This window comes from Typopeltis vanoorti, chromosome 21, assembly GCF_054136105.1.
Source record: "Typopeltis vanoorti isolate ZY-2024b chromosome 21, IOZ_Tvanoo_1.0, whole genome shotgun sequence".
Taxonomy (NCBI): domain Eukaryota; kingdom Metazoa; phylum Arthropoda; class Arachnida; order Uropygi; family Thelyphonidae; genus Typopeltis; species Typopeltis vanoorti.
Window position 1 is genome coordinate 29,921,016 of NC_143569.1, and position 9,945 is coordinate 29,930,960.

At 33.2% G+C, this 9,945-nt stretch overlaps 1 protein-coding gene across 1 annotated transcript in view; it reads left to right on the forward strand.

Moving 5' to 3' along the window:
• Nucleotides 1–8,993, forward strand: part of LOC150094691 (uncharacterized) — a 326,662-nt gene extending 317,669 nt beyond the window's left edge. The window contains exons 9-11 of the mRNA XM_090411634.1: nt 3,987–4,176; nt 7,505–8,918; nt 8,987–8,993. Coding sequence (XP_090267760.1) covers nt 3,987–4,176; nt 7,505–8,918; nt 8,987–8,993 — 1,611 coding nt within the window. The remainder of the gene's footprint in view (nt 1–3,986; nt 4,177–7,504; nt 8,919–8,986) is intronic.
• The last annotated feature ends 952 nt before the right edge of the window (nt 8,994–9,945 follow it).

The following is a 9,945-nucleotide window of genomic DNA, read 5'->3' on the forward strand; positions in this document are numbered from 1 at the left end:
TATGCTCTTCTATACGTTGTTCAATAGATTTATTAGTTTGTCCAAAATAAGGGTTATTGCAATTGCGCCATAATTTATGTACACCTGGATATTTTAGGTTGTGATGAGTAGGCTTTGGATGGCTGATTAGAGAACTGATTTTAAGAAGGGTGGTGAAGAACGTCCTGATATTATATTTTTTAAGGACTTTAGCTAATTTTTTAGAGACTGTGCTAATGTATGGAATGGAGATGCTACCTTTAAAATTAATAGTTTCTGTTATGCACTGCCTAGGAGGATCGAGAAGAAATTTCTTAATCATTTTTTCAGAGTATCCATTTTGTTTAAAGGTAAGAGTGAGGTGATTTATTTCTTTTTGTAGTTCATCTGGTTCATTCAAGAGAGAGCATGCTCTGTGTCCTAAGGTAGATATAGTTCCAAGTTTTTGTGGTGGAATATGATGAGAAAGATTATGCAGACATCTATTAGTATGAGTAGGTTTTCTGTACATAGAGATTTTTAATCTTTCAGATTATCGTGTAAGCATGACATCCAGAAAAGCTAAGGAGTTATTTTCTAGATCAGCAGTAAATTTTATATTAGGATGTTGGATATTTAGATGATGAAGAAAATCTGTGAGAGATGTGTGCCCATGATTCCAAATAATGAATATATCATCAACATATCGTTTCCAAACTTTTGGTTTAAATGAGAAGGAAGATATGGCTTTCGTTTCAGAATTCTCAAGGAAGATGTTAGCTAGAACTGGGGACAAAGGATTGCCCATGTTTTGTGTTTGCAATGTTAAATGCAATGTTTTAATAAAGTAAACATTTTTTTGGATAATTTGTCCTTTAGTAATGTAAGTACCTCGTTCGTAGGAATGTTAGAAAATAAAGATATAATGTCGAAACTTGCAAGAATGTCATTTTCATTGATGGGAATATCTTTTATATGCGAAACAAAATCTGTGGTGTTTTTGATGAAAGATGAAGATTTATTGGAGAAACACTTGAGGTACTTTGCTAGATATTTTGAAAGTTTATACGTAGGTGAGTCAATTCCTTCTACAATTGGGTGAAGAGGGATGCTTTCTTTAAGTATTTTGGGAACTCCATAGATGCGTGGGATAAGAGGATGTAGAGAGCGTAAAGAGAGACGAACGTTATGAGGAAGTTCACTCGCAGTCTTTAACAAGTTGTTTGTACAGTTTTGTAATTCTCTTGTAGGATCTTCCTGAAGAATTGAATATGTTGAACTGTCTCCAAGTAATTGAAGCATTTTGTTGTGGTAATCTTTGGAGTTGAGGATGATCGTGGAATTGCCTTTATCTGCAGGTAAAATAATAATGTTACTGTTCTGTTTTAGATTTTTTAGGGCTGGTCTTTCAGCCAGAGAAATATTATCTGTTGGAAGTTTAGCATTATTTATAATGAAAATCGATTCAATACGAAGAAGTTTTGCCAATTGATTAGGAATGAGTGAACTTGCCTTTTCTATTTTTGTAAGGAGAGATTCTTTAGGGATAAATTTTGGTGAGGGAATGAAATTGAGACCTTTGCTAAGAATTTCTGCATCCGTTAAAATATAAGAAGATTTGTTCACTACAACTTTTTCAGTATTAATACGGGCTTCACTATGACCAGATCTGTTTTGTATCCTTTTTAGATTAAATTTCCTGATAAGAGTATATTTATTTTTGTTTTGTATTTGTGTGGCTTGTGCTTCATTGCTAATGATAAAATCATGTAAGTTAACATTATCCATAATTTCTTCAAGTTTTTGAGTTAAGGATCTTTTTGTGCTGAACAAAAAAGCTGAACGTTTTGTGTCTGAAATTCTTTCGTTGAGGAGATCCATCTTAGCTTTATGGTAAATTCCTTTAGCGCGTTCCGTTGTTATCTTTTCTTGAAAAGAGATGAAATTGGGAAAAACTGAATGGAACTTACAACGTTTGAGGAATATTAACCTGTTTATTTTCAATCCTATTTTCTTCAATGTTTTTTTAAAATTCCTTTGTATGTTCATTAGAGACACCTCGTCATTTAGGCTATAGATGTGATAATCGGTTTTTACTCGGTTGTTATGATACATTTTAAAAACATAGATTTAATGACTAAAAACCGAGATAACTTATAAAGATTTTAATAAGAATAATATGACTAGTTTCAGCTTATAACAGCCTTCCTCAGGTATTCTTAAAGGAAAAGAATGGTAATAAACATTGAAGTATCTAAACAAACTGGAAATTACAGGGGGGGGGAATTAATTACATATATATATATATATATATATATGTAATTAATTTTTTAACTTGGGGATACTGTATATTAGGATTACCAAGTAATTTTATAAGCTTGGTTATTTAACTCCTAATCCCAAGTAAGCAAACAGTTAAGTTTGCACCTGAACTTTAGACTTGAACTATGTTTCAGGTGCAAACTTAACTGTTTGCTTACTTGGGATTAGGAGTTAAATAACCAAACTTATAAAATTACTTGGTAACCCTAATATATATATATATATATATATATATATTCTTAATTTTAATTCAAAATCCTTCAGTTCTTTTTAAATGTTTCTCCATAGATGAATGGCTTATTTTATCATTCTCAGCCCCAATTGTATCTTCAGGTCTGTTTTTGCCAAAATAAGAAATGTTACATGAACTTGGAATCTGGTAAACATTGAGGTTTAGCAGCAGAGGAAATTTGTCTTCATAGAAAGAAAATGTGTTAACAATTTTTATACCAGATCAAAGGTGGTATGAAAACGAAATTTCTTGGAAATGTATTTTGCTTTAGCTTTGATGTAAGTATAGCTAATCTTTTTACCTCTAATAAGGTGAATAGCTGCCAATAATGTATTGTACCCTTGAAGAATTATACCCATTATTTCTTTCGAAATTCTGCAGCTGAGGAAGGAATGGAATGCATCTTATGAAGTAGTTTTTTTATGATCCTATATTTTTTGAGACAGATGATGTTAGGAGTCTTTTCCAGTAAAATTGGCTCTTTTAGAGAAACTAAGAGAGCCAAGTTTGTTCTTGCTCTGGTGCAGATAGAATAGGATGAATAACATTTTTTTTTATAGTGCAAACTTAATTCCTAAATAGAATAATTACGAGTTTAGCAGTGGACTCTTCTCCATTAGCTAATTATTTCATATAGTATCTTGAAGACCAACTCTTTACCATGATCAGTCACACTTATCTGTATAGTGATGTTACGTTGAAATGAGTTTGCCATTTGGTCCTACTCAGAAACTGAATTTGATCAAATTTTTAATTAAGCAACTTGTTTCTGAAGGTTAAAAAAAAAAAAAAAAAGAGTCAATGCTATAAAAACCGCCATGCTACAAATTGAATATTATCTTTGAGTATAATGTTGAGGGCAGTATATCATTGATTTTTTTGTTTCTGTTACTAGCATTATTAAAGCTGAAAATTTTAGCTACCTCCTGCATCAAGATACCTCACCATGAATCACCAGAGTTTTTGAGAAATTTAATTTTTATTTCTCCCAAACTACTCTCACGCCTTGTTGTTTACCAGATTCTGTATTCCTGTAATATTTCTTATTTCAGGAGTTATGTGTGACTAAGTGAATTTTCACTATAGCAAACCTGTAGGAACCACAAGAATAGTTTGATATAGTCAGTTTCTTTTAGAACAGCACTGTAGCTGTTGGACTTTTTCTGAGATTTCTCAATGGTTGGTTATGTGTTAGCTTGTTGTAACGGTATTTTGTATAATAATCAACTGTATGAAGCTACTTGAGTATTTCCACAGTTCTCTTTATAATATATTTCCCCACAGAATTTGAATGACTTATCTTATCGTACTGACAGCGTAACGTAAGTCATCTTTTGTTTCATGACATTCATGACAAAGTTTTTTTGCATGTTGATATTTCATATTGATGGCTTTGTTACAGATTTGCCAGTTTTTGGTGAAGTTTTGTGTTCAGTGAATACTTATTTTTGTCTCATCATTTGATTATATGCAGGAGGTAGTTTCACATGGTGAAGGCTTTTATTCTGAAGTACCAGAAGAGGAACAAATGTATGCAGAAATTGGTCAAGAGGTAATTCATTCTCTTGTTCACTCTGTATCAGAATCAAAGGAACCAGAACTCCCTCCAGCTCCTCCTACTGTCGAAAGCCTAAAAACAGTGGCTCAGGCTCATTCAAGACAAGGTAATTAATAACACACAGTATTAATATTCAAAAGTATGTTCATAAAAAATTGATAGTTTATACTTGCTTAACTTAGTAACTACTGTCGATGTGATGTGAAAAGCTGTTCCACTAATTGTTAGTGGAACAGCTTTTCACATCTTTAACTCATTATTTGCTTGTTGTACACCATAATTTCACTTATTTATGATGAATAGTACATATTTATCTTTGAAAAAAATTTAGTTTGATTTAACATTCTTTCTTTAGTCAATATTTAGATAGTCAATATTTTTATAAAGTAGTGGAACATTTGCTGTAATAATAGTCTACAGCATTGACACTAGCAGGCTGTAGTTGGAACACCTTTCAATAATTTGTTATAGTGAACGAGTAATAATACAGAGACAATCTTTAATAAAAAGATTGTCTCTGTATTATTATTATTATTATTATTATTATTATACTGGCACTTCCATGGAGTCCGAAGACTCATCGCAGGAGACCCAATCTATCATACCTTTCCTTGAACCCATTAACAGATGAAACACTCACAACTGACTCTGGCAATCCATTCCACTCTCCAAGCAAAAAATCTAGTCCTCTCACCTCCACTGACCACACTTTTATTCAACTTCCAGGGATGACTCCTTGTTCTTGTCCCTCTAGTCAAATGCTTGGAAGAACAAAATTTACAAACAGACAGCGGGAACTGCTATGGGTTCTGCATTCTCACCTCCACTTGCTAATTTTTACATGGAACATTGTGAAAAACAAACCATAGGTTCAGTCCTCCAAATAGAGACATACTTGAGGCCAAGTATGTCTCTATTTGGCCTCATGGCTCAGACACATTAGACTTTTTCTTCTGTTTCGTTTTCTTTTTTTCTTAATAGTCTATGTCAAAGAATCCAGTTTACAATGGTAAAGGAAAATAACAATAGTTCATCCTTCCTAGATGTCTTTAGTGGCATGTTCCAAATGGTAACTTCTCTTTCACTGTATACAGAAAACTCACTCACACAGACAGATATGCTCACAAACCTTCCCACTACTATCCCTCTCAACAACAACATTATTATTGTTATTATTATTACGTGACACCTCCAGGGAGTTTAAAGACCAGGTGCCCTCCCTCATCAAGGGAGGGCACCTACTCCAACTCTGTCCCCACCACTCAATCCACCAACTACACAAACTGCAACTCCGCAACTACTATCATCATCTACACCCAACACCATCTACTGCCCACCGCCGCTAGTATTTTCACAGACAATCCAAACATCCATGCCCACAGTGGGATTCAAACCTTTTGAATCTCACTGTGGGCAGCCGTTTGGCTGGAGAACTGATTTAACCACTCTGCCAACCAGGCCGACAATCAGTGAAAAACACAGCATCAGTAAAACTCTAATCAATAGAGCCTATAATCTTTGTTCCAATGGAGCCTCTCTTTCAACACAACTCAACAACACTTTCCTATCCAGTGGCTATAGTTCTTACAGAATTAAAAAAAAATAATCATTCCTCAGCCATCCCCCTTCAGAAGGATTTCAGAAATGCCATCACAAAAGTACAACTGCTACACAGCTTTTAAGCACTATCGGAAACTTGCTTTGCTTATCTATTCTACCAAAGATCAGCTCCCTCCTCTCTCAGTGCTGGGAGTATAAAAAGTACCCTGTTCCTGCTAGTTGGTATACTTCAGACACACAGGTAGATCTGCAATCACGGCTACGGTTAATCTGGTCTTGCAGACCATGTATCGAATACCTACCACTCTCAGCATCTTCTGGAAGGAAACCACCATGCTCCATCGGTAAATTTAAAAAAGATTGTTTTTGGTATCTGCAGTGGCACTCAAAAATCAACCGAATTTAAACAAATATGGTTGCAAAAAACTTCCAGAAATTTGGGAAACATTAATTGTTGGAGGTCCCAATTTATATCCTAGACCTCTTACAAATGCCCATAGATAGCACACCATTTAGGTAGGACTTTAGTTAGTCATGTGTTTCATTGAGTATTGTGTTGCCTTTGTGTGTTATAAGTGTTATTGTACTCCCCGAAGATGAAATGTTCAAAGCATTAAAATTAGTTTTTAATCCTTTCTTTGTGCTGTCAATACTCCATTGAACCTCCAACACTTAAGCATTAACACACAGTATATCTCTTTCTCTGATAATTACTATTATGCACTGAGTGAAAAATAGGAAAAAGGTTGTATTTTTTTTTCTTAAGTGAACTGATGAAAAATACAACTGGCTGACATTAGGATTGTTTTGGTATTGAGTTTTTGCTGTCTTAAGGTTTCTGCCTAGTCTCTGAAGAGAGTTCAAAACAGCTGTCAGGCTGGCGAAACTTTTATCAAAAGCAATAATAAAAAGCAAATATATGGACATTTGGGCAGCACTCATATCTTTTAAGCAGTGCAAACTTAAAAACTAAGGCAACTCTGATACCGAGGACTGTATTCTCATAAACTCTCTGGTCAAAATTTTTATTAAAGTTTCTATATATATTTGCTCTTGAAATAAGGTTTGATCTTTAATATCTCCTATTTCTAACAAGATATATTAATTTGCTGGCCATTTGGTCGCAACAATTAAATACGCATTAAAATCACAAGTCTCATGGAAAGATTGCAAGTCTCTCACTGCTTAATTCCTCTCAGATGGTAATTGGTGGTATCAAAGGGAGCAAGCTAAGAAATAAAAGTGAATATTATAACTAATAAATATTGTGAAAATATATTTTTTTAAAAAGTGAGAATAAAATTTTTAATTCATGCTTATTTCATTCTCTTTCACTTGAGATTAATACTAGTACTGCTATTGAATAAAAAGACATGCTCAATATATTGTATTTTTTCAACTCTTTAGATTAGCAAAATTAAGTTAATATGATAGCATTTGTTGAAGGCATTTTTCTATTACTTTTAACATGCAAACTAGTATATAAAATAATAAAGGATGTATTACTAATGAATTGTGTATAAGGCACTGGAGAAATTTTTTACAGAAATTACTTTACTAGATATCTGAGAGACACTTCTTTTTTCTTTATTCTTTTATTTATTTTTCATAAACAAGATATTTAGGTTCCATGAAAGAATACTCATACTTCTGTTAAGAATGCTTGAATTCGTTTCTTTACTTATGATAAAAGAAGAACTTTGTTTTGATTTTAATTCCTATTGTTGCCCATATGTGTAATCCAAATGTCATATCTGCATATTTTAGATTGTTAATGCATATTCATAATAGTACTTAACGCCAGGATTTTAATGCTAAAAAAATTAGGCTTATGCACATTCAGCAGTCATTAATACTAAAATTTTAATTTTCAGCATCAACTGCCTCCACATCTTCAGCAGGAAGCTTTGGAGTATCCTGTGTGTCTGTTGAGGGTGCAACCTCATCTCCATTGGATATTACAGGTTTATATTCATTTATAGATCTGTCTACAAAGCATAGAAAAACTATCCATCTTGCAGAGGGTGCAAATCAACAGATTAACCTTGCAAGTAGCAAAATTGATGAGCTCTATGCCAAAGTCAGAAAGAAAAGATTTGCATCATCACCTGGAAACTGCGGCTTAGAAGAAACATCTACATTTGAAAATATGAAAGTTTCTGATGAAGTCTTCCAACCTTCTGTTTCTCCTCAGCAGTTAAAAGTTCATATCATGTGTGTAGATGCTACATGTGATAGTTACCTTGATCCTGCAAAGTGTTCTCCAGTCTCTCCACAATCTGATTTATGTTTGAGTAGCACTGGTACAGGAATTTTCCCAGAAACTATACCTGAAAAAACAGAAAACTGGAAGACAGACTTAGATCCTTGTTATGAAAGTTTAAGGCATCAAGATTCTGGTGACACTGATCCTGATTATGAAAGAGTAAAAGATTTAGATGATCCAGGATATGAGAGAATTAGACAAACTACAGACTTTGCTCTTGAACCAGGTTATGAGCAAGTCAAACATGGAAGTAGTTTGGTTGATCCTGATTATGAAAGATTAAAGCAGCCTGAATACTTGCAGCATGAAAATGAGGAACCAGATTATGAGAGTATAAGACAGATTAATTCTTCTTTTGAGGTCGAACAAGGCAAGATTAAAGGAGCATCTTTTCATTTGAAACATGAAAACTCAAAAGACGGAAGTGAAGATATAGATCCTTTATATGAAAGAATTCAGTTTTCTAATGATAATTTAAAAGAGCAAAAAGATGCAATTCTGGAAAATTTTAATGGAAATCTGTTTGAATACGTAAAGCAGCCTATAACATATAATTCAGAGGTATATAAACAAGAAGAAACTTGTGAAACACAGGAATCAGGAAATAATTTGGAAGTGTGTGAAAAAAATAACCATTTCTCTGATGATGAACCTGATTATGAAACATTAGATGACCACACAGATACTCAGGAAAATTCATGCCAGATCTTTGATAGAGACTCAAGTTTGCTATTTGTTGACTGTGATGAAAGTAAACAATTGTCAGATGAAGAAACTGATTCTTATGAATTACCATATAGCCGAGAAAATCAAGATAGTATTGATAATCAAGAACTGAATAATTCGTCAAACTGCAATATAAAATACCCAACACGTGAACAGATAGACCCAAAGAATATTATAGATACCACATCAGAACCTGCACAGAATTGTGTGGGCTCTGAAATGTGTTCAGATACTATAAAAAGTAGTGGAAATTCTTTGGCCTTGCATTCTAATAAAGTGAATGGAGTAAACTCAAGGTCTTTCACAGAGGATGAGATTTGGGTTGATAGTAGTAGTAGTGAAATTATGAATGAAAATATTGCAGAAAGTGAGCATGTGCAAACCTGGGAAACAACTGAAGTATCAAATCTTTCATGTGAGCTTATACAAAATATTCATGTGTGTTCAGACGAGGATTGCTATCTCAGTACTGGAAGAGAAATACGTGAGTCAGAAATAAAATATGAAACCTCTGTTTTACCAATGCTAGTAAATGTAGAACCTATTCATTCATGTGATTTACAAATCATAACTGCAGATGAAATCAAAGAGAAACAAATAAGACAACATACTGCTGAGGAATTGCATCCATTAAACCTTCCTTTGGAGTTTGAGAATGGGCCAAATAAAAATGAAGTAGAAAATACTGCTGATGCCTCTGAACATTTTTTCTTTGCAATATCTTCATATTCATTAACTGAAGAAAGTGAATCTCATAAAAAGGAAGATGATGAAATGTGTAAACAGGAAAACAGAAATACTTCTGAAGTCAAAGATATTCATGAAAAAAATTTGGACAAAAGTAATAATATATCAGAGAATTTAGATGATCCTGCCATGTGCATTATAAATAACTTGAGCGAAACCAAGGAAAAGATCAAATTAACAAATACTTTAGATGAGCAGAGAACTGAAGCTAAAAATGTAGCATCAAATTTACTTGCATCTGTACATATGAATTCTGAAACTAATAACAGAGCTCAGCATTGTATTTGTGAAACAGAAACATGTCCGAAAAATGATGAAAATGGCACAGCAGTAATACCTGAACAAAATCAGATGGAAAATATAAATTTTGAAGAACTAGAAACGGGAAGTTAGAATCAGATTTTGTTCTACTTTGCTAAATTTTTACTAATTAAAAAAAAAAAAATGCTTAAATGGTTAACAATTTAAATACCACTTTCATGAATTAACTTTTTGAGGCCCAAATATAAAATTCCTATTGGATGGATGTGTCTTTTTGAAAGAACAAAAAATTCAACCTAGTGCAACATCTCTATT